At 52.8% G+C, this 24,759-nt stretch overlaps 1 protein-coding gene across 1 annotated transcript; it reads right to left on the bottom strand.

The window, feature by feature from the left end:
* Positions 1-4,486: 4,486 nt before the first annotated feature.
* Positions 4,487-23,632, bottom strand: ECHS1 (enoyl-CoA hydratase, short chain 1). The gene is made up of 8 exons (XM_050960290.1): positions 23,508-23,632; positions 16,978-17,175; positions 12,598-12,725; positions 11,839-11,938; positions 9,172-9,276; positions 7,073-7,192; positions 4,965-5,032; positions 4,487-4,869 (listed from the first exon to the last, which is right to left on the bottom strand). Exons 1-8 carry the CDS (start codon positions 23,599-23,601, stop codon positions 4,804-4,806), a joined length of 879 nt encoding a protein of 292 aa, XP_050816247.1. The 5' UTR covers positions 23,602-23,632; the 3' UTR covers positions 4,487-4,803.
* Between the last annotated feature and the right edge of the window lie 1,127 nt (positions 23,633-24,759).

The following is a 24,759-nucleotide window of genomic DNA, read 5'->3' as shown; positions in this document are numbered from 1 at the left end:
ATCTGGGAGCTTGAGAAAACACACCAATGAGCATGAGACTCGCCGTGAAATCACAAGAGCTGGAAATGCTGTGGAGAACGTCACGTAGACCCAAGTGGCCCAATTCCTCTCCCGCAAAACCCCACTGAGTCAGTGGAGTTGAGTTTGGCCCTTCCTAGATCCAATTCACACTCCAGTAACTGCAGGAGGTGACTTGCAAGGCAGCAGAGGCAATCCGTGCTGCTGGAAGGGGGCACGGGTTCTCCGATAGGAGAGCTGTGCACAAAGGGGAAAGCACCAACAGCCACAGGCCAGAGAGGAGCAGGCTGAGAGTAGCCCCAGCAAGCACCCCCTGGACACAGGAGATGCCAGCTCCTGCCTGAGGGTACCTTTGAGGACAGCAGCAGGGCAGGATTTCACTCGTGTTCCACTGGAGCAGCCTGAGCTGCCAGGAATCTCTGGCCTGTGGAATAGACAGAACCAGCGGCAGTGCACTGGAAGATGGCTTTGGAGCACTCTGATGGCTCCAGTGCACGTGTCAGATGCTGAAGCATGGGGTGGAAGCCAGCACACATAGGAGAGGGTGGGTTGGGAAGCAGAGTGGTGACCCGGCACATGAGAGAGCTGAGCTGAGCTCTAGGCACCCGCTCTGCCACCACCTCTCCAGGCAACCTTGGCCAAGTCCCTGCCTCTCCCTGGGCCTCAGTTCCCAGCTGTGCATGGGGGACAGCAGCAGTCCCTGCATCTGCCTTGCCTAGGAGTCTGCAAGCTCTTTCGGATCAGGACGCTGTTTCATGGCTGCCTGAACAGTGCCTCACACAGGGGACCCCGGTCCCAGCTGGTGCTCCTGGGATACCAAAAGTGCAGAGGTGTGGGGAGACTATGGCTCAGACCCCAGCCTGCAAGCAGACAAAGCATTTTCCCCTCACACTGTGCTCAGCTGGTTCCCAGCTGCCTGCGGAGGTCTGTTCCCCCAAACGTTTGTTTTTGTACTGCTCATCGGCCAGCTCTGCCGGGGTCTGGAGAGCTAGTGTTCTCCCCGCTGCTGTCTGTCCCAGTGATATGTGAAGTGCTAAGCAGGGGCCAGGGATTTTTCTCTGATTTCAACTTTTTGTTAGCTCTGCACTTTGAGACGGGACTGTCGGAAGGTGGTTGTGACCATGTCTGCGAACTGACCCTGGATCTCAAATGCCTCAAACCCTGTGGGGATCAGCGGCAGATGCAGGGATTTTCTGAGCCCAAAATTACTTCAAGGGGGAAGATTCATTGTTTGCATTAAGGTGACCTAATCAACCCGCGTTAGGCCATGGCACTCTGAGGCAACAAACCGTTCCCAAGGAGTTCTGAGGGCCAGGCCGCCATCCCCACAACCCAAAGGGAAAGCAACAGCCACCACTTTCTGGCTGCTGGCCTCCGGCCATCGCTTGCTTCTGGCTACACGGGTCTCCAGCCTGATAAAGAGGCCTTGCTCCCCGCACCCTGCCATCTTGCCACTGGAGTCCTACAACATGCAGTTACAACCCCCTTTCTGCCAAAGTCTTTGGGGTTTGTTCTCTTTTCCCCCGTTTTAGTAGTGGAGGGAGACAGCCCATTACATGGCGCTCATGAAGGATGGGTGGTTTATTGTATACGGTTTCACCCATTTGATAATTAGATTAGACGGATTACTTGAGACTCACCTGCTTTGTTATTCTGATTTGTTTGCACATCTTCAATTTGATGATTTTGCTCATTTACTTTAGTTAGCACAAAGCTAGAAGCCTCAGTTGTTTCTTGCCCAGTTATAAGGGGCCAGGACCAATGGAATCCCAATAGAGAGCTCTGTGCCCCACCTAGTGGCATTCCACAGAACTGCCCGGATAGTCCTCAGCATGTTTTTTTTGACCCACCTTCAGTAAAGAGTCCTTAAAATCTCATGTAATTTTCCCCATAAGGAGAAAATCCCAGATAACAAATGCCAGTAGTCATGTTGCTTAATGCAATTCTGGAAGGCACTATGGTATCGAGGGTGGTAGCACACCTGGAATAGCATATTAACTCCCACTAAAATATTGCACAGGTGTCTCTGATGTCAGAAACCTACCAGGTCTGCAATTATCCACAGAGTCTTCTATGGTCACCAAGACATGAATGTCTACAGCAAAACACAGCCAGAAAATCCCTTTACATGCCCTCCCAGGCCTCCTTCAGACAGGGGATAAAGTAGCATGAAATCACAGAAGATGGGAAGGCAACAAGTCCTCTCAGATCCCAGGTTGGTCCTCCTGGGCTGGCAGTCAGAAAACCCTTGTCAAATAATCACAGCTGATCTGGCACCACCGATTGTGTCTACACTAGCACACTTCTAGCTGTGATCCCCACCACTGTAGCACTGCTGCCAAAGGCTGCAGTGTGCACAGGGCTCCACTATTCTTCCCACGAGGGCATCTGACCCTGGTGTTAGAGCAGTGGTGCACAAACTTTTCCAGTGGCATCCATGGAATGTGTCATGACCCCCACCATTATTTGTAATCTGAAGTAACCCCTTACTTCTGTGCTGCTGCTGCTGGCGGCGGCACTGCCTTCAGAGCTGGGCGGCTGGAGAATGACAGCTGCTGGCCAGGGCATTCATGGTGGTTGTGGTGTGGGAGGACTATTTTTTTAATCCTGCTCTGCAATGCCCACTCTATTTTTATCCTGCTTCTGCTATTATGGCAGTGGGTCCTGCAAGATCCCAGTTTCTTTTCACCCTCCCCACCCCAATGTCCCCAGGAGGGCACACCCTCCAATTTGCGCACCATCATGTTAGCGCGCACAGTGGTAAAACACTCACGCCTGTCCAAACCAGCCTGTGCAGCGCTACCCGCTGGCAACAAGGGCAGGAGACCTGCTATGGCAGCCATGATCGGATAGCCACAGCAGGAGTCTGATGGGGCTTAGAAGGCATTGCACTTGTTGGGTCAGGATATGGATGGCATCTCATCACCCCACAATCCCCAGGGATGTGGTGGAGTCCCTAGTAGAGCTTGCTGGGGTGACAGACTCCTAACAGACCACTGTCAAAGGGGTGGGCTGAACACCCATAAGGCAGCTGATGGGGCAGTTAGAGTGAGCTGGAGACAGAGGTACACCAATAAGCTGTGAGGTACCCACCTGGGAGAGGATCAATACTTCCCTGCAGCAACGGTACCACAATTTGTCCTCCACTGTATAACAAAACAAACGAAATGCCCACCGGGAAAAAACTTGGTTAAACTGTTCAGGCAGAGAGAGTAACTGAAAGGGCTAGGTGATAACACAGCACTGGAGCTTTAGAAACTCAAAGAGCCAAGGAATTCTACATTACACTCACTCAAATATCCTTAACTCTGCCCCTCCTCGTCACCCCTTAGCTCACAACTAGTTCAATCATCCCCCAGTAATGAGTTTAGGTCACTGGCAGATAAATGGAGATACTCAATGGCCAGGTGGTTTCCCCTCTCCATTTACCCTCCATTGGCTGAACTCATGATCTGAGCAGGGGTGGAGCCTCCCACACTGTCAATAAGGTTATGCCTGCACACAGAGGGGAGGCATCGATGCCAGCACAGGCAGGCAGATGTGCTAGCTCTCCTCCAGCTAGCGCACTACAAACAGCAGTGTGGCCATGGCGGCACAGGCAGTGGGTGGCGTGAATGGCTCACACACCCCAGCTGCTGTGTAGACATATTGTTAGCACATTCGGTGCAACCATCCTGGTGATTAGGCCTGTGCTCCGGGACACAAGCCAACCAGTAACAGATGGGTCAGGAAGCCACACCCTTAGGGTTATTCCCACTAGCCGGTCTCTTTGCTTGACACCTTCTCCTGTTGGTGACAGGCCCTGGGATGAGATGGTCCCCTGCTCTGATCCAACCTGCCCACTCCTACGTCCTGTGTAAGAACGCCTTAGTGTGTGTCTGTGAGCCAGGCCACCGGCTCTTCCATCCCATCTGTGAGCCAGGGGAAAGCAGCTGGAAGCCAGGCATCAGCTCGTGGTCACTCAGCACTAGGAATCAGACCCACTTCAGCACAGGGGCCACTGCCCCCCAGCCCATAGGAGAGCACTGCAACAAGAAGCTCACAGGCAGAGGGGCTGATCTGGCTCCAGAGCCCCCTGCCAGAGACCCGCAGCCCAGCCAGGGGATAGGAGGGAGCCAGTTTCCTGCTCAGTTGGGCCAAGTCAGAGCAGGAAGGAGGCTGAGGATGGAGAATGTCTCTTGAGTTGGAGGTTTCCTATTACACTCATCCTGTTACACTCATTTTACCAAGAGCACTTCCGAGGCTGGAGCCCCGAGTCCCCGCCCTGGGGAGAGGACAGCAGCATAGCCAGGGCAGTGGGGTTTTGCTTAGTGACCAACCCAAACCCCAGAGCCCTCCTTTGTCTCCAGCTCTTGGAGCCAGCACACCAAAGCGTTTGTCACATGCAGTCCGAACCAGCCCTCCTGTGGCAAGGTCAGTGCCACCAACACAGCCAGGGGAGCCCTTTAATAAAGATCACACGACAATCTCCATTTCCAATTTTCTTATCGTGAACAAAAGCGTCAGGTCATCTGAGATTCAGATCAGACGTGTTCCCTAAGCCTCATCACCTGATTACGTGGAAGGGCCCAAACTGTTAGACTAGCCTATGGCAGGTCCTTCCCCAATACCGCGTGTAATGTAGCGTTTGTGAATCAAAGGGCCTTTCCTCCCAGGGCAGTGGCACAGGATTCGGCACCCATATTGGTTACTGCCAGGCGCAACCTGCAGCGATGGTTATTTGTCAGTCCCATCAAGGCAGAGGCTCCGTCTCAGCAGCTCCGAGAGGACAAGGCACGCTGGCATTCAATGGTCTGTGAAGTTTGCCTTTCTCTTCTCCACAAAGGCTGCCATCCCCTCTTTCCGGTCATCCTGAGAGAGAGAGAGAGAGAGAGAGACTCAAGGGCACAGTCTGTACAACAGTAACTCTCCAGACAAGCAGCCCATGAGGCAGCATCTATACTCACCGTAGCAAAGGTGGCATAGAAGAGCCTCTTCTCCATTTTATTTCCCTCAGTAAGCGTCATCTCAAAGGCTGAAAAAGAGGAGCCAGTGGCAGACGCGGGTGAAAGTGGAGGGGATGGCTGGGTGTTTAACAATCACATCTAGCCTGCTCCCTGAGAGGAGAGTCCCCCAAGGACACCTAAAAGGTTTGTTCTGCCCCACTGCAGCATCACTGGGGGAAGGCCAGAATCATGCACATTCCAGACCTCTGATCCCCTCCATCCATGTTTCTTTACCAGCTCCTGGGTGGCAGGGCAGGGGGTCTCCCCAGTCTGCACCCGAAGCCAACTGACATTAAACCGGGGAGCTTTCAAAGAACCCCTCGCTCACGTGAAGCCACAGCACATTTGATTCCCCACCATCTCCATCTGTTTGTATGAACCCAGGACTGCGCTGTCTGAGATCTCCGGTGGCAGGATGGGGTTTTGGCAGGTGTGCAGGCCAGCTGGGATGGCAGGATGAGCATGTCAGCTGGATGTTTGCATGAAAAGCATTGGCAGTGAAGGGGTAAACGTCGGCCTGCCCATAGTTCCCATTAACCCCAGACCGTCACCCCATCTGGGCTAGCATGCCAGGCTGCCCACACGCACGTCACTGCAGCAGCTACACTCGTGCCACATTTGCAAGGTTTTAGGCACAACTGGCAGATCTGATGAACCCAGACTTATCTTCACAGACCATTACATTGCGATTGGCCAGACATGAGCCTGCAGAGCAGGGGTCACAGAGCTGAAGGTTAGAAGGGCCCCCCAGATCACCTAATCTGGCCTCCTGTCTATCACAGGCCACCAACCCCAACCAGCCCCCGCACACTAACCCAGCAACCAAAACGAGACCAAAGTATTACAGCCCATAGGAGGCTAGACTGCCATGTGCCACAGGGAAGGAACAGGAAAGACGAGGGACAGGTGACAGCTAGACACCTCGGACTTGAGGGGCATTCCTGGAGTGGGCCATGGAGGTGCCCTTAAAACCATGATACAGTAACTCCTCACTCAATGTCATCCTGGTTAACGTTGTTACATTGCTGATCAATTAGGGAACATGCTCATTTAAAGTTGTGCAATGCTCCCTTATAACGTTGTTTGGCAGCTGCCTGCTTTGTCCACTGCTTGCAGAAAGAGCAGCCCATTGGAGCTAGCTGGTGGGGGCTTGGAACCAGAGTGGACCAGCAGCCTCCTTATCAGCTCCCCACACCCCTAAGTTCCCTGTGAGGCAGCTGCCCAGCAGGCTATCAGCTGTCCCCCTCCCCCACTGCCGTGTGCTGCTCCTGCCCTCTGCCTTGGAGCTGCTCCTGGGAGCCTCCTGCTTGCTGTGAGGTGGGGGAAGAGAGGGGCTAATGTCAGGGTGTCCCCCTCCCCCCGCCCCTCGGTTACCCCATCTCCACAGAGCAGTGGGGGACACGATAGGGTTCAAGAGGGAGGGAGCTTGCTGGCAGCAGCTGCTGTCTCAACTTGCTGATCTATTTAAAAAGACAATGTACTTAGAGTGGGGGTCACCGTACTTAAAGTGGCAATGCGCATCTCTCTCTGTCTCACACACCCTGTGTGTCTCTATCTCTTTCTGCAAAGCTGTTTCCCCTCCCTCCATTCGTGCTGTGTTAACCTTTGAGGGCTCAGCTGAGTGCTGGTTCATCATTCAGCACTAAGGCATTCCCTGGGAAATATCCCACCCTCTGACTTCACCACCTCAACCAAGCTTCACAATCATCATTGCTGTGTACAGTATTAAACTGTTTGTTTAAAACTTATACTGTGTGTGTGTGGGGGGGGGGGGGGCGTGAAAAAAATTCCCTGGAACCTAACTTCCCTCATTTACATTAATTTTTATGGGATTCACTTAACATCATTTCGCTTAAAGTAGCATTTTTCAGGAACATACCTACAGCATTGAGGAGTTATTGTACTATTTTTTTCATGCAAGTGCCTATTGCGGGAAACCATTCCTCAGCAAGGCTGCCCTCTATGGCTATGGACCCAGAGCACCTCAGCCTTCCACTGAGGCCTGGTGGAGCCATGTCAGCCCAGTGCACCCACCCCCATGTTCAGCCATCACTCAGAACTGCCTGTACCTGCATTGACAGCTTCCTTGGCCATTGCTGTTACGAGTTTAGAATTCCCTGCAATCTTCTCCCCACAGCTGATGGCTTCTTCCAGCAGCTTTTCTGTGGGGTAGATTTTGCTGACCAGGCCTAAAGAGGAGGCAAGTTACTGGACCATCAGCACTTGGCACTCAACATTCCTGTGTCCTCCCCAGACACCACCATTTGAGAACACGTTCACAACTCCCAGCCTCTGACCAGCCACAGAGCAGAACAATGGTGCTTGTCGGACAGTCTTGCCCAGGGTCCAATGTCTGACACCAGTAACGCAGACCAGCTGTCAGCCAGCAGATCCAGCCCATGAACCTCGGGTCAGTTAGCAGGCTCTGAACACAGTGGAAAGCCTCACTGGAGTAAAGCATGGGCATGGCCTAAGAGGCAACTGGGCATGAGTATCCCCTTCCATCCCCGCACACCCATGTGTATTCAGAGCCACGGCTGCCACCACTTGAGCTGGACAGTTCCTAGTGCCCAGCACCACAGTGTGGAGGGGCTGGAAGCAGAGCAGGGAGCAGCATTCAAATCCAGCAGCTTCGGCCTGGCCACGCAGCCCTCTCGCCCTCAGGTGTGTGGGATTTGCAAGGCTGTGCAAAAGGCAGCTGGAGTCTTGGCCCCAAGTCAGCTCCAGCTGTGGGATCTTTATTGCTGATGGGGCCTGAGCCAGAAAGGGTCCAGCTGGACTCTGAACCCAGGCTGTGTTTCCCATTAGCAAACCCCTCATCCTTCTAAACCGAGCACAGCTGAGGGAGACACTGGCATGGAGCCATGGGATGCCATTGCAGCGCCCACAGAAAGCTCCCACTGTCACCCCACTTTGTAGCTTCCCCCTGCAGCAGAGAAATGCCCGAGTGAAGGGTGCGGAGGACATGGGAGACCACCATCCAAAGGCCAGCCCATGCCGAGCTCCCGCTGTGCTTCAGACTGAGCAGCAGCAGGCACCTCGCTCCCTATCACCCCTTGACTCACTGCCAGGAGGTACAATTGAAATCGCCGGATCCGGAGCTGTCAATATGCGTGTGTCCAGCTACAGGGACAAAGGCCAAACTCCACCCGGGAGATGGAACGGGGGAGGCTTGTTACCCTTTCTATTCTATTCTAGCTACGGGGCAGAGGGCGGCTGTCTACGCAGTGCCATGTTCCAGTCGAGAGCAATGCGGTCCCCTCTGCCCAACATCATCAGCTGCTGAGTGCATCCCTTCCCGATGGGGATCTGGCCACCCTGCATAGGGCCAAGGTGTGCAAAGAGCTGGCTTCCTGCTGGACCCCTCGCCTGCTGGGTTGGGCTGAAGAGCTCTTGAACTGATTTATCACTATCAGCTTCCCCACAGGAACTAGGGAGTAACAGTGAAGGGAGAATGCCTGGGGGAGGAAATCCTTCCCAGTAATGTCCCCTTCTCTCTGAATGGTTTATCCCAGGACACGGCAAAGAGACACAACGCCAGGCAGTGGACTCTCTGCACTAGGAGCGCCAGGGAGAGCGGCTGGGCAAATGTCCAACAGAGATGGGATCAGCGTGGAAGAATCAGTCATAAGAGAGAAGAGCCATGTGCCCCTAGCAGCCTCCAGCCAGGTATGTTCCTAGAGGACACCTTTGCGTGCTGGCCAGTCTGCAGCCTGGGGAAGCCACCCCCTGCTCCACGCTACAGGGATGGCTAGGCCACACATGGAGCAGGGAATAGCTGGCTTTAAGGAACAGTGATGGATTTGCACTCCGCAGGGCTGTGAGGCCCCATTGTGCGTGGCAGCAGAGGATGCACTCTCTCCCCTGACTCGTTTAGTTAATTGACACATGCTCAAGGCACCGAGCCAGGAGGGTCTCAGTCGTCCATGGATCCTCAGATGGGGAGCCCTCCCCAGGAGCCATGCGTTCCGGAGAAGGGCATGAAGTGACAGCTTTAGTCAGCTGGCAAGTGCCAAGACCCACCCTCATCCAGACCAGAAACGATGCCTGAGCAGCACTCACAGATTGTCCTCTCACCCAGAGCACGGGTACAGGAAATCTCCCCTCCCTTCCCATCCAGTGCCGCAGGAGGGGCCTGGCGGGAAGGCGTACACGCCTGTGCCCATACCTGCTTCTTTGGCTTCCTGAGCAGAGATCCTGTCTCCGGTTAGGACCATTTCCATTGCCAGGGACTTGCCCACTGTTCTCGTGAGTCTCTGAGTCCCACCAGCTCCTGTGGTTAATTAGGAAGGCCGCAATTAGCTTGCAAGGCTCAGTCAGGAGGAATTTCCTAAATAAACACACCTTGATCACACACGTGCAACGGGTCAGGTCTGTGCACACGGGGCGGCAGCACAGCACGGAGAAGAGGAAGGGGTGGGCAGGGAGACAAGCTGTTGGATCCTTATGTAACACACAGTAAGAGATGAGCACATTTCTACCTGCTGCTGTTATTTTATCACAGGGCTCTAGCTTTGTCCTGGGGCTTAAAGGTGTCACCATACCCTGTACCCCTGCCCCGTGGAATTATGGGGCACACTTGCCTGCCATTCTCTCTGCATGTAACCACTTGAACTATTCTCTGCACAGATGTAGGCAAAGGGACCCTGCTACAAGTACATTTCTTGAGCATCTGGGATCTGAGATTGGGGAAAGCTCAGGAATCCTTTTCCTTTTATGGGTCTTTAAAGTGAGCACGTGATTGACAGCTGCCCTGTGCTCAGACACAGGCATGCAGGTCTATCAATAGCTACCAGTCAAAAACCAGAAGGTAAATCAGGCTAATTACTGAACGCAAGGCTCCAGATGACCCAACAATAGCACCACCTGATCTTGGAGGAGATGAGGAAGTGTCTAATGGGCAAGAAAGTAACCTGACAACATATCTAGCAGGTGCAAGACCTACAGATTCCTGGTGTTAGATTGGGGTTGGCAACCTTTCAGAAGTGCTGTGCCGACTCTTCATTTATTCACTTTAATTTAAGGTTTCACGTGCCGGTAATACAGTTTAATGTTTTTTAGAAGGTCTCTCTACAAGTCTATACATTATATAACTAAACTAGTGTTGTATTGTAAAATAAATAAGGTTTTCAAAATGTTTAAGAAGCTTCATTTAAAATTAAATTAAAATGTTGATCTTACATTGCTGTCGGTTGTTCACCTAGGCCGGCAGTGGGCTGAGTGGAGCCTGCGGCCGGGACCCCGGCTGGTAAAGGGCCAGGGGCCAGAACCCCAGACCAGCAGCGAGTTGTGCAGGGCTGGCGAGCGGGACACCAGACTGGCAGTGGAATGAGCATCTCAGCCCACTGCAGCTCAGGGGTTCCATCTGCCAGAGCTGCTCAACCCGCTACCGATCTGGGGTCCCGGCCCTGCTCACATACAGTGGGTACCTATCTTCTCCCTGGTTCTGACTCATTCTCTCTCTCTGCACTGAGCTGAGGGTGGGAGTGCACTGAGCACAGGGCTGGGGGTTAAAGAGCTGGCTGGGGGTTGGGGTGTAGAGTCTGGCCAGGATCTAGAATGAGGGAAGGGGTTGGGGGCAAGAGATTTGAGTGTGGAGCGTTTACCTGGGCAACTCCCATTTGGTGCGAGGGGTGCAGGTGAGAATGTGCGTGGTGGGGTGCAGGAGCTCCCATTTGGTGCTCAGGGTGGAGGTGGGGATGTGGGGGGTGCATGGGGTGTGGGTGGGCTGGGTATGTGTGGGGGGTGCAAGAGTCAGGGCAGAGGGCTGGGGGCATGTGAGGGAGGTGCAGGTGTCAGGGTATGGGGGGCCTGAGTATGTGTGGGGGTGCCAGAGTCAGGGCTGGGGTCTGGGGGAGGGGTGAAGGAGTTGAGCAGAGGGCTGGGTGTGTGAAAGGGGGATACAGGGCTCAGGGCAGGGTCCTGGGGGAGTGGGGCTACAGGGCTCAGGGCAGCGGCCTGGGGGGTATGCGGGGCTGCAGGGCTCAGGGCTGGGTGTGTGTGTGTGGTGGGGGTCAGGGCAGAGGGCTGGGGGTGCTCAGAGCAGGGGGCTGGAGGGGATATGCCCCAATTCCACCACCACCACCCCTTCCCCAAGGCCTGTCCTTTTTCTTCTCTGCCTCCGCTGGGAGCAGCGAGCACGCTGACTCCGCTCCACTCCGACCCCCTCCCTCACAAGGGCCATCAGCTGATCAGCCAGTAGGGAGGGAGGGACAGAGAAGAGGAGGAGGAGGGGCAGGAATCCAGCACACTGCAGGAAGAGGCAGGGGAGCCAGCAGGACCAAGCTTCTGACGCCTGCCCCCGCTTGCCATCTTTGGCACGCGTGCCATAGGTTGTCGACCCCTGTGTTAGCTACATACATGAAAAAACCGATACCAGCCAAGCCCAGAGCATTAAAAGGCAGCAGGAACAGTGAAGGAGGAATGGGACCAGAGATTGGTGTGGTCATTTTAAAAAAGGGAGGAAGACGCATGTCAGAGATCAGAGCGGGCTTTCACTGTGAAGTAGGAAGTTGTCAGACAGTGATATTTGTCTCTGCACACCACAAGAGGGCTGTCAGCATTCAAAAGCCTGCTAGTTAGGGATTCTGAACTAACCAAGCCCATAAGAGATGCCTTGGTCTGAACTGATCACTCTCACGTCTTTATCTGAGTTACCAGAATGGGACAGTTTCCATGCTCCATCTACCACGTGTCACTGGGACTCTCACAGTAACTTTCAACGTGTCTGTTTAAAAGCGTTCATTTCCCTAATGCCACTAGCCAGTGCAAAGGCTGGGAAGGGGCTTGGCCACCCTAGATGCTCACAGGCAGGAGTGTACTCAACATGGGTTACCTGGAATGGTTCCCAGCAAGATTTCGGGTTGCCCAAACTGCGCCTTCTCACCAGCATAGATGATATCGCACATCATGGCCAGCTCACAGCCACCGCCAAGCTTCGGGGGAGAAAGGAGCATGGGTTAGAACTGGTACAGTGACACCCAGCACATGAGGGTTTCTTGCAGTCAAGCTAGGCCCCATGGGATCAGAGGCCTCGCAGTCTGTGCTGTACTCATCCACAGCAGGGGAGGGGGAACTAAAGTCACTTGCCCACAGTCACCCAAGGAGCATATGGCTGATCCAGGGCCTGAACCCCCTTATTCCAAGTTCCCATCTGATGCCCTAACCAGCACAGAGCTATAGAACTCACTCAAGGAGCCCAAAGAGAAACAGCTTAGTACGAAGCATTCCAAGGCCCACTCCTCTCTTCCAGGAGAGACTAGGGGCAAGGGATAGGACATTCTCCCAGGGGGCAAGGGAGGAAGGCAGAGCTGCTTCCTGGGCAAAGCAGGAGCAAAAAACTCCACAGCCAGAGCTGCAGGGAAGGAGCGGGTGTTTGGATGCTGTTTATCCTGCTGCTTTGACTCAAACATTTTCCATTAGCCCTCTGCATAAAAAGTATATTAAGGCTACCACAATTCCCAGTTAAGACTGGCATTTGGGTCTGCCTGGAGCTGGCTGAGACAATGACATAGAAGTTAACCATGGTACAATATTTACCAAGAAACATTCTAGGCTGCGAGGGTAGATTAAGGAACGGAAAACCCAAACTCACAGCATATCCATTCACAGCTGCTATGACAGGCTTCCGGATCAGAGAGACTCTGTTCCAGTGTGCAAGGAAACTGCCCCCGTAACATTCCTGGAAGGTTCTGTTCTGCATCTCCTTTATATCTGCTCCAGCTGAAAGAGAGAATATTGTGTAGACAAGATGAACTGGGAAACGACCATCCTTGGGCCATGTGTTGTTGTAGCCCTGTTGGTCCCAGTAGAACAGAGAAAGAGCTCTGTGTAAGCTCGAAAGCGTCTCTCTCCCACCAACAGAGGCTGGTCTAATACACAATATTACCTCCTCTCTCACTTTGTCTCGCTAACATCCCTTGATCAGTAAGTGGTCAGCACTAGATTGGTTTGTTTAAAGCTTTCGGGGCCTCTTGAACTAGTTTCAGGTCCAACTCCTGCCTCCAAGTTGCCCTGATAAGATTTGTGATTTGGAGAAAAAAAAACAAGTCACAGAAATCATCCTATTTTGTAAAAGTTTTCTTTCCTCCTGTTACTATGTGAAAAACTGATAGATGGGGGAAAGGACTCTTAGCTCTGGTCTACACTACGGGGTTAGGTCGAATTTAGTCATGTTAGGTCAATTTTAAAATGAATGCATCCACACAACCAACCTTGTTCCGTCGACTTAAAGGGCTCTTAAAATCGATTTCTGTACTCCTCCCCGGTGAGCGAGGTAGCACTAAAATCGACCTTGCTGGGTCGAATTTGGGGCAGTGTGTATACAAACCAATGGTATTGGCCTCCAGGAGCTATCCCAGAGTCCTCCATTGTGACTGCTCTAGACAGCACTTTGAACTTCGATGCACTAGCCAGGTACACAAGAAAACCCCTGGGAACGTTTGAATTTCATTCCCTGTTTGGTCAGCGTGGCAAACTCAGCAGCACAGGTGACCATGCAGTCCCCCCAGAATTGTAGAGCGTAGAATGTTACCACGCTCCCCCTATCATCTCCATCTCTGAGGTTATCGCAGAATAGAAGGTGAAAAAAAAAACGCACTCGCGATGACATGTTTTCCGAGCTCATGCAGTCCTCCCACATTGATAGGGCATAGCCAGGGCCGGTGCAACCATTTAGGCAACCGCCATTTGGGAGGCGCCATTTTCTTCGGCAGCAACCATGGCAGCTGGATCTTCAGCCACCCTGGTCGCTGCCGGGAGCTGGGGCAGGGGAGCACAGGGAGGGCTGCTTGCAGCAAGTGGCAGGGGGCAACATGCAGGGGAACTCCCCGCCCCAGCTCACCCCTGCCTGCCTCCTTCCCGAGCACGCTGTGGCTGCTTCAGTTCTCCTGCCTCCCAGGCTTGCGGCGCCAATAAGCGTAGACATCGCAAGCCTGGGAGGTGGCAGAAGTGAAGCAGCGACGGCGTGCTCGTGCGTGGAGCAGGAGGGAGCTGCGGCAGGGGGGTGCCTCAGGGCAGAGGGTGGGGAGCTGCCACAAGGATGGGGGGTGCCTCAGGGTGGGGATGGGAGGGCGCAAGGTGGAAGTTTCGCCTAGGGTGCAAAACATCCTTGCATCGACCCTGGGCACAGCTTAACGCATGGAGGCATTCAGTGGCACAGGCCAGGAAAGAATTAAGTGAGCGCGAAGAGTGGAGGTAGGATGCGATGCTGAGGCTAATGGGGGAGCAAACTGACATGATGAAGCATCTGTTGGAGCTGTAGGAAAGCCAACAAGAGCACAGACCCCCACTGCACTCATCGTATAACTGCCTCCTCTCTTCCCCATGTTTCATAGCCTCCTCACCCGGATGCCCAAGAACGCGCGGGGGGAGGCTCCGGGCACCCAGCCACTCCACTCCAGAGGATGGCTCAAGCAACAGAAGGCTGTCATTCAAACAGTTTGATTTTTAGTGTGGCTACAAAAGCAATGTGGCCTTGTCCTTCCCTCCTCCTCCACCCCACCTGGGCTACCTTGTCCGTTATCTCATTTTTTTTAATTAAGAAAGAATGAATGGTTTCAAAACAATAGTTACTTTATTTCAATGGGAGAAGGGTGGCTGGCTTACAGGGAATTAAAATCAACAAAGGGGGCAGGTTTGCATCAAGCAGAAACACACACAACTGTCACACTGAAGCCTGGCCAGTCATGAAACTGGTTTTCAAAGCCTCTTTGATGCATGTGCCTTGCTGTGATCTTCTAATTGCCCTGGTGTCTGGTTGCTTAAAATCGGACACTAGGCGATTTGCCTCAACCTTCCATCTCACCATAAACGTCTCCCCTCTCACAGATATTATGGAGCACACAGCAAGCAGCAATAACAATGGGAATGTTGGTTACTCTGAGGTCTGACCTAGTCAGCAAACAGCACCAGCGAGCTTTTAAATGTCCAAAGGCAAGTTCTACCTCCATTCTGCACTTGCTCAGCCTATAGCTGAACTGCTCCTTACTACTGTGCAGGCTTCATGAGCCATGGGAGCAAGGGATAGGCTGGGGTAGGTGCGACCCTGCGGTGCTGCCGGGTGGGAGAGCAGCCTGAGGCAGAAGCCTCCAGCTCGCATGATATTCCAGGCAGGACTGAATCTCCATGAGACAAAATTTAAAGAAGAGAATGACCTGGAGTCTCTGGCTCCCATTCGATGCTCTAAGAGGAGGATAGCCATGTCTGTCCAAGCGTCCCTGATTGACCTCACCAAGGTCTGCCAGGAGCACCAAGAAGATGTATGATGGCTATCAGTCCTACTGCACCATCTGCCGCAAAGGCAAGGAGCTGCTGCTGTGTAGCAATGCAGTACTGCGTCTGCCAGTAGCACCCAGGAGACGAACGGTGACAGTGAGCTGAGTGGGCTCCAAGCTTGCCGTGGTATGGCGTCTGCATAGGCAATCCAGGAAAAAAGGCGTGAAACGATTGTCTGTCGTTGCTTTTACAGAGGGAGGCCTGACGACATGTACCCAAAACCACCCAAAACAATGTTTTTGCCCCATCAGGCATTGGGAGCTTAACCCAGAAGTCCAACAGGCAGCGGAGACTGCGGGAACTGTGGGATAGCTACCCACAGTGCACTGCTCTGTAAGTCAATGCTAGCCACGGTAGTGAGGACGCACTCTGCTGACTTAATGTGCTTAGGGTGGACATATGCAGCCGACTGTATAAAATCGGTTTCTAAAAATGGACCTCTATAAAATCGACCTAATTTCGTAGTATAGACATACCCTTAGACTGTACTGGGGAACCCAGAAAACTGACTCTACACTCCGAGCTCCCTCATTGAAAAAGAGAAAAATATTTTCTCTATTTTTTCTCCCATACAGTGATCTTAAGGGTTACTTGTAGGAAGAGCAGTAGATAACATATGCTCAGACAAAGGTGTGATGCTTAAGTTGAGCTTTTCTTTAACAAGAGCACCTGTCACATTGCATGCTTGAAAGTCATGGTTATAGTATTTGGCCTTAAAAATAATCCCCTATCCTTGGGGCTTCACACTGGGTTCTCAGTGGCAAAGCCAGACCCTAGCCATGATTCAGGTGTGAATTGTTTTTTTGCCCAGGGGAAGGACTGGAAGCTCTAGTGTTTGGACATTTAAAATCCAACTGGACAAACACTGAGGGTACGTCTACACTAGAAACGCTGTGACTGTGCCGCCGCAACGCTCAGGTGTAGACACTTCCTGCAGTGACAGAAGGGGTACTTTCATCGCTGTAGTAAATCCACCTCTGCGAAGCAGCAGCTGGGTTGACTAAAGAATTCTCCCATTGACCTGGCAGCGTCTACACTGGGATGAAGGTCAGCTTCATTACATCGCATAGGGGATGACGTTTTTCACAGCCCTGAGCAACGCAGTTAAGCCCATCTAGCTCTGTATTGCAGGCCAGCCCTGGGAAGCATCCTTCACTAGCCCTTGGTACAAGAGGGGCCTTTCCCATCTCTAATGCTCACAAGTCTCTGAATGTTCTGGGGGGAGCAGTCAACCACTTGGGATCCCCAGAACTATCAGTGGCTTCATGCCCTGCATCTCTCACACACAGCTGGGTTCTCCCCTTTCCAAGAGGAGCGGGAATGAGGCTCCTCCATCTGAAACCAGACCTATGACAGAAGTCACCAATTCCCCTTCCCAAACTCCAGCCTCATTTTCCTCTGCAAGTGCTCCCACTAGGAACAGAAGAGCTCCCTAGCACTGCCATCCACAAGGGAGGGCATCCAGAGGGCAGCTCCCAGTTGGGCTCAGAGTTTTCCCATAGTTCTCACATCCTCTTCACCGGGAGACAAAGCATTTAAAAGCAGCAGCAGTCACCCCGAGGCCTTTGCAGATCGTGAGCCCCCACCTACCAATGGCAAGTGGGTGGCTAAGGCAAAGCAGCTTCCAGCCCACCCATGTTGCTATGGGACGTGCTGACCAAGCTTCCCCAGAGAGCCCTTGGGTGCCCTCTCTGCCTACCTGCGAAGGCTTTCTCGCTGCCGGTGATGATGATGGCTCCCACGTCTGGGTCCTTCTCGAAGAAGTCCAGGGCCTGGTTCATCTCATTCATCAGGCCATCGCAGAGGGCATTCAAGGCCTTGGGGCGGTTCAGCTGGATCACTCCTACATTCTGCTTCGCCCCTTTCTTCTCCACCACAAGATACTGGAACTGAGTGCCTGCCGGGGGAAGGGACACCGGCACATCATTACAGCAGTGGGCAGGACTGCATGGGATGGACCTGCTTTCTGGCAGGCTGGGATCTCCCTCCTATCCTGCAAAGGCAAGCACCCGCCCCTCCTCTGCCCAAGCCACTCCACAATGGACTTCTTCCAGGGCCCACCATGACCACGCCCCTGCACCAGTGTGGAGCAGTTCTGTTGCTTGCTGACTCTGGGCTTCACAAGTTTGCTCTGCTGGCTAATGTCCTGCACTGAGAGCAACTCAGGACAGGGCTGGTTTCCTATGGTTACGAGCACAAAGTCAACACACGCCTGCTGCTTTCCCTGGCATTTTTACAATGCACAGGGGTTGCCCCTGCTAGCTGGGGACTGCACAGCCTGACCAGTGGCTGTTGGAGCTGGGCAGGTTGTAGGGGCATCCTCTCCAGGGCAATGCCTGGTATGCAGCTCAACTATCCCATATCCAGACTGCTGGATCTCCTACCTTGTGTAGTAAGAGGAGGCCCTGAATATAAACCTTGGTATCAAGGCCCGGTATGAGGCCTAAGGCCTGACTAAAGTAATGGTCAGGACTTTGCTAACATAAAGCAAAGTTAAGCTGCGAGCCAGAGGCAGGCCCTGCTCACAGAAGCTGGCAAGGAAGAGGCTGATGCTGCAAAAAGAGACATACCTAAAAAGGTACTGGACACCAGATATCAGAATATTTGCATACTTGTACACTACATTCAGATAACAAGGCACAGGCTGACCCATCCCAATGACAGGGCCAAAAGGGTAATATGATGGATAGAGTTGTTTTGTTTGAACTAATATGTACAAGGTGAGAGGCGGCACCTTACTACGTAGAGGGGTTGTACCTTGCTACATAGAGGAGTTGCACCTCAATACATCAGGAGTGATGTGTAACTTGTTTGTACCTGTGTATAAGAATGCATCCCTGGGGTGGTGTCTTTGTCCAGCCTAGGGGGCAATGGAAAGTCCCGCCACTGACTGAGCTGAGTCCATTGCCAGGGAGCACATAAGTACTGGCTAGTTGCACCTTAGCAGCACCTTGGACTTCGTTTTCCAGGGAGCTGGAGACTGTGTTTCTCTTTGACAATAAAACTGGCCGACGTGCCTTCGTACCTTACTAGAGTCTGTGGTCACTGGGGGTTCTCTTCGGGTCTGCTGTGTCAGCTGTCTTTGAAGAGTCGGGACAGCACACAGAGGGAACACACGCACGCAGCCAAGTGATATCAACGTTGAACAGAGCAGAGCACCACACCGGTAGCATGTGACAACACCTTGTACCTTAGGTGGCTCCACATTTCATTTCAGCCTCTGGCTGACAGCTCTTTAAAGCCCTCCCTACCTGCTAGAACGGAGAAGCATTCTGTGTCTTTCCACTCGACTGCTGCAGGACTCTCTCCCTTACTGTACCCTCTCCTAGAGCCTCTTAGCCCTGTGTTGTAGGGAGGGTTGGGAGAGATGATCTCTATTATTCTGTCCCTTCTCCCAGCCTTCAGCGTTGGCCCCCTCCCCACGGATTATCTAGTGCCAGTCTCGGTTTAGAACTTCCCCAGGGAGCAGTGACATGGACACAGTCTTGTCTATTTCACAGCTGGGGCTGGTTCAAACCAACCAGAGCCTAGATAATTTCACTATATTGCTGCTCCGGAAAGTTCTGGGCAGCAGCAGCAGAGGCACTGGGGAGTCTGCAGTCTCAGGCAGATAGGGCTGAATCTGGTATCCCATTTGGAAAGTTTTGTTCAAAATCACTGAGGCCAGCAAACTACTTTAAAATCATTCACACTTAGCTCTTATTTAGCAATTGTCAGCAGAGGACAGAGGCACTTTGCAAAGGCGGGTTGTACCATTATCCCATTTTACAGATGGGCCTTGCTGGGTAAAGACTAGCCTAAGATCACACCAAAAATCAATAGCAGAACATGGCACTGAACCCAGGAGTCCTGGATCCTAGTCCAGCAAAAAGTGACAAATGAAATTGTAAATTCTGCAGAAGCTGATGGTGTAAACCCAATCCCCTTCCCATGCCATTGGTAGGGGGCATAACCAAGCCCTCCACCAAGTACCTGCAGCCTGCAGAAAAGCAGCAATAATCCAAGATACTTCTGGGTTAAAAGGTGCAGCCTCCACAACCAGGAACCTCCAATAAAATGCATTGCACTTGAATAGAAATCCCTTCAATTGTTCTGTTTTTTAACTCATGAAAGTCGTCTCCTCAGGCTTGAGCGAACCTGGACAATGATGGGGTTCAAGCTCTGTCCTCACTGTAGCTGGCCTTGACAGGACCTATTTTTCTATCCCGATCCTGCTTTACATCACAACAGCAGCTGTGACCCCTTTGGCAGCACCACCAATGACAGACCCATCAGTGAGCCTGGCTGCAGGCACTGATTAAAGGGGCACTGTCGATTGGAATGTCAAAAAAAAAAACAACACCACACCAAAAAAACCATTTTCTGATGCTCTGTGCAGGGGCACCATAAATTCAGACTTTATTCTTAAATTCCAATTTAAAAGTGTCTAAGAGTTTTCCAGCTCCTCTGCTGAGTTTTATAAGGATCTTTTTCCAATTAGCTGTCTTCCCCTCTCTGACTAGCCAGGAGACCAGTGAAACTGACTCTGCAAGATGCTGTCAAATGCATAATGCACAACTGAAAGGAGAGGAAAATATGTTTTCCCGATCAATCCTTCAGTTGTGGGAATGTTGTGCTGCACAAGGGGCTCTGTTCAGGAGTCCTGCATCATATTGGAGGACAGGAGCCTTATGTACAACTTCAACAACAGATGGCACAACAGTAAGGTTGATTTTCAAGTTGACCTTGACGTTGGTGACCTTTGAAGTCAAATTCCTGAATTAACTGGATGGAAGTGGACTGATCGAATAAACTGATCTATATATGCACCATTAGTATGAAAGTCTCATAAAAGACCAGCAGATCTCATCCTGTGTAAACAGAATCAAAGCATTCTACATACACGTCTCTCAATATTTCTGTATTGCACCTAACCAGTGCTAAGTGTAATTCATACACAGCTTTTATAGTTCTCAAAGCAATTTTCAAAGGAAGGTCAGGATCATCACGCCTCTTTACAGATGACAAACAGGAGGGGAAATGATTGCAAGTGTGCTTTTCTGCGCAGGGGCTGCAATTGTTCTGGTCGCTTACTCCACAACTGACATCATAACCCTCCACTGGTGAGATCAGTAGGACCTTAAGTGAGGACATTTGCAGGCACATGCTTAAAGGAACAAACATCCAGTTTACACATCAGGCCCCGCAGAAGGTTTAGTTAGGCTAAATAAGTTTTATTGCCCAAAAGCATTATGATGGCTAGCATCTACCTTGAGTAACCGAAAAAGGGGAAAAGAATACATGGAGAAATCAAGTTTAAAGGAAAGCATAACCAGATCCAGCTTCCAACCCAGCTCAGACTACAGTTTCCCTCAAATACGCCAGGAGCATCAACTAAAATATGCTGCTCAGCACCAACCTTCCATTGAGAGAGCACAATGCCTGAATCCTGCTTCATTGGTCAGATTTGAAAGAATGCTGCCCTAAAAAAAAAATCACGTTAATCATTTCCTGTCCAAAAGATATGGGAGCCAATCATACATGCACCCACAATTCAGACACCCATCCATAAAATCATAGAACTGGAAGGGACCTTGGGAGGTCTTCAAGTCCAGTCCCCTGCACTCATGGTAGGGCTAAGTATTATCTAGCCCATCCCTGACAGTGCTTGTCTAACCTGCTCTTAAAAATCCTCAATGATGGAGATTCCACAACCTCCCTTGGCAATTTATTCCCGTGCTTAACCACCTTGACAATTAGGAAGTTTTTCCTAATGTATAGCCTAAACCGCCATTGCTTCTTGTCCTATCCTCAGAGGTTAAGAGCAACAATTCTTCTCCCTCCTCCTTGTAACAACCAATCCACAGGACTTTCCACACACGTGTGAGGAAAAGCAAACCAAGCATATTACAGAGGCTGTGAGAATAGATTATCCAGCAGCTACAATATCTAGAACTGCCAGATACATATACACAAACTAAATATAGCAAGCCTCTTTGCTCTAACCCACTCACTAACACTCCCCAGCAGACCAACAATCAAATGAATTTGGCTCTAATTTCTTTTCTAAACATTAAAAAGAAAAAAGTTAATTGAGAAGATGTGAGAAATATTTTTATACAAGGTCCTGCAGATTAGCTCCTATTGCATCATCCCTCTCCCCTAGTCAGTAATGCCAACTTGGATGCACTGTCTTTTCCTCCATTACTATTTTAGTTCCATTTCTCATCCCCTCCCCTTATTTCAATCTGCCAAGCCACTACCTGCGCTTTGTGTAAATCTCTCCTGAAGCCTCACTTCTCCTCCTGAAAAGTGAGTAATTTCACATGAAACAAAGGCGTTGTCTCCACTGGCATGTGAAAGACAAAACTTTTGTTGGTCAGAGGTGTTAAAACAAAACACACACCCTCGAAAGACAAAAGTTTTGTTGACGACAAGTGTGGGTGTGAACAGCGCTTAGTGGCAGCAGCGCTCTCCTGCCGACAAGCCACTCATTGGGGGTGGAACTTTTTTGTCAGCAGGGGAGCGCTCTCCTGCCAACAAACCACGGCTACACTGTGTGCCTTTTAGTGGCACGACATGGCCATGTCGCTAAAAGCTGTATAGTGCAGACACAGCCTAAGTTATGTTCAGCCTAGTCTGTGTCTGTCTTGTTTACGCTGTATTTTATTTGGGGCTGTTGTCACGTGTGCCTTGTACTATGACGGGTACGTTGTCTGCGCTTCACAGAGCAACACAAACTATTCTCCAGAGCATTCAACAAATGCCCAGAGAACCAACAGTACAAGCAGGAGGAATCTGCAAAAGGCTCTGAACACACTGAGCTAGTTAGTGCTGCAAAACTGAAATTAACATTCCCGCGACTACGCCAGAGCAGCGTGGCAGAACCCAGCCTGTGAGAGGTCAGTCTTTTGGTCTGCAATTAAAATAGACCCTTATTTTTCCATCATCCTCACCATAGCAATCGTGGGTGAGGAGATTTGGGCCTAGGCCGCTGGTAAATTTTATGAGGCTGGTGTCAGAAAAGAATCCGGTACAAAACGATGACCAGTAGGAACCTACCTGGGTGTAGCTCCCAACAGCCATCACAATGTCCCCTTACCAGCATGCCTGGAGACTGACCTTGCCTCTCAGTAGGCCTGAGGCACACTGTGGGGCAGGACAGGGAAGGCTTGCCCTTCTGCCCATTCTAAACCTGACCTTAGATACAGGTTTTCCTTCTCCAGGGCAGCACATTCGGTCCCTTCCGCGAGCCCTGCATTAGCTGAGAAAGAAGTGAATGTGGAGGCCTCGCATACAGGCTCCCGTCACCTTGCGCCCTGCTGGCATGGCCTTTAACATATCCACATCACCTGCAGGAGCTGTCTGCACAGGGTGAGGGAAGAAGGTATGACCAGGTGGCCCCATGCCAGTCCTCAGGCACGCCCCTGGAACCAGACTGAGGCACTGACAGCTGTGAGGTGTTGTCATGGGTGCACAGGGCCCCATGCCCACAAAGCACAGTGGGGGCAAAGAGTGCCTCAGAAGTCAACAGGACTGACAGCTCCCCCATCACCTCAGAGGGGAGATAGGGCAGCAGGCACAGCTCTGGCATTACTTCTGTCCACAGTGCAACGCAGCCCTGAGCTCCTGGGTGGCACCTCCAGGGGTGGGCAGCAAGCAGCAAGGGAGTGAGACAGGAGCTTCTGGGGGAATACATAGATTGGACAGAGCAGAGTTCAACTCAGGAGAACTTTGCCCTCTGCTTTTGGGCAGTAACTCCAGAGCTGGCCAAACTGGCTGGGCCTGAGGCATGAACTTCCAGACAACAATCTCAAAGCATGGCACTGCCCCCACCCCCCCACCCGCAAGAATCCCCAGGCTGCAGGCTCAGGCTGACAGAGCGGGATGGGTCAGTGCAGGGAGCCAGTTCTGTGGGGCAGGCCCCTCTCCCGGGGAGGTGGGGGAGCACACACAGACAGCACACCAGGGTCCAGAGGGGCTCCCCACACCACCACGCACACAACTGGCAAATCTAGCCAGAGAGCAGAGCCATCGCCCGATGAGCCAGACGGGGAGGGGCAGCAGGCTCCAGAGCGTAGAGCTAGTGTGCCGAGCACGCTGCAGGGGATTAAATCACCCCACTGTCCCCCAGCCCCCCACTATTCCCCGGGACCCCAAGGGTCCCCACCCCGGTCCCACAACCGCCCCCGCACTGTCCCCAGCACCTGCACACCCACCCCCCGCCCCGGGCCAGCAGCCGCCGCTCACCCGCCGAGCTGAGCCGAGCCGGGGCTCGCAGCAGCAGGCGGGCTGGAGCTGGGGCCCGGGCCGGACGGAGCAGCGCACGGAGCACGACAGCCATGGCAGAGCTGAGCCACGAGACCCGTAACCCCGCCCCCAGCACCCGATCGGCATAGGCCCGCCCCTTCCCCGCCCCCAGCACTTGATCGGCATAGCCCCGCCCCTGCCCCGGGCCCGATCGGCATAGCCCCGCCCCTGCCCCGCCCCCAGCACCTGATCGGCATAGCCACGCCCCTGCCCCGGGCCCGATCGGCATAGCCCCGCCCCTTCCCCGCCCCCAGCACCTGATCGGCATAGGCCCGCCCCTGCCCCGGGCCCGATCGGCATAGCCCCGCCCCTGCCCCGCCCCCAGCACCCGATCAGGGATGATGGGCTGTGGGTGGGTTCAGTGGAGGGGGAGAGTCAGGGGACTGTGGGTGGGTTCAGGGGAGAATGGTGGGTGTTGGTAGGCTGAGGAGAGGGGTAGAATCAGGGGGCCATGGGTGGGCTTGGGGGAGAATTGGGAGGGTTGGGGAGGATCGGGGGTCCGTGGGGAGATTCAGGGGAGAATTGGGCGGGTTCAGCGGAGTGGGATGGCTCGAGGGGCCGTGGATTGGCTATGAGGAATATTGGGGAGCAGTGGGTGGGTTCACGGGAGGGGAAGATCGGAGAGCCATGGTCAATGTGGCCAATTTCGTGCTGTTGCTGAGATGCCGGTAGATGCTGCAGACTTCCCGCTAGCCTGGCCGGGTGCGAGCCCTCACACCTGTACTAGCAAAGCCCTGGCTGAGCCGGAACACTAGTTACTGATGCGACGCTGGACCCTTCCCGGATCTGTTGTGCCCTTGGGCAGCATTTCTCAGCCCGTGCCGGGAGCAGGGCGTCCTAGTTGCATCCTGGGACAGGGCACTGAAATTCAGCTCAGCCGTCTGGGCCCAGAACTGCCCAGCCAATAAACAGCTGTTCCCCCGCTCCCCAGAATCCTCTGGGTGGAGGCAGCCAGGCTATGAGACCTTGGCCCCTCTGGGGAAGCACCAGGCAGCTCCTCTCCCAGCACAGCGCCACCCAGCACTCCCTTTGAGAGGAGGAGGCCGGCCTTCCTATCTCACCTGATGGGTCCTGATTGGGTACTGTCCCCTCCCGGCCCTTCTAACTGCTGGAGGACCATGTGATGTTAGGCAGTGCTGGGAGGTCTAGGCTCCCTCCCCTTCTATCCCAGCAGGCACTGGTCTTCCTTCGG

Source organism: Gopherus flavomarginatus, chromosome 6 (assembly GCF_025201925.1).
Source record: "Gopherus flavomarginatus isolate rGopFla2 chromosome 6, rGopFla2.mat.asm, whole genome shotgun sequence".
In the NCBI taxonomy this organism is placed as follows: Eukaryota; Metazoa; Chordata; order Testudines; family Testudinidae; genus Gopherus; species Gopherus flavomarginatus.
This window is presented reverse-complemented; position numbering and strand designations above follow the sequence as displayed.

Excerpts from the sequence above, each read along its gene's own strand:
- ECHS1 (XM_050960290.1), bottom strand. The coding sequence starts at position 23,601 with ATGGCTGTCGTGCTCCGTGCGCTGCTCCGTCCGGCCCGGGCCCCAGCT. Across the intron at positions 17,176-23,507 it reads GGCTCGGCTCAGCTCGGCGG|GCACTCAGTTCCAGTATCTT; the intron begins GTGAGCGGCGGC and ends TTCCCCCGGCAG. Across the intron at positions 7,193-9,171 it reads TCAGGAAGCCAAAGAAGCAG|GCCTGGTCAGCAAAATCTAC; the intron begins GTATGGGCACAG and ends CCTCCTCTTTAG.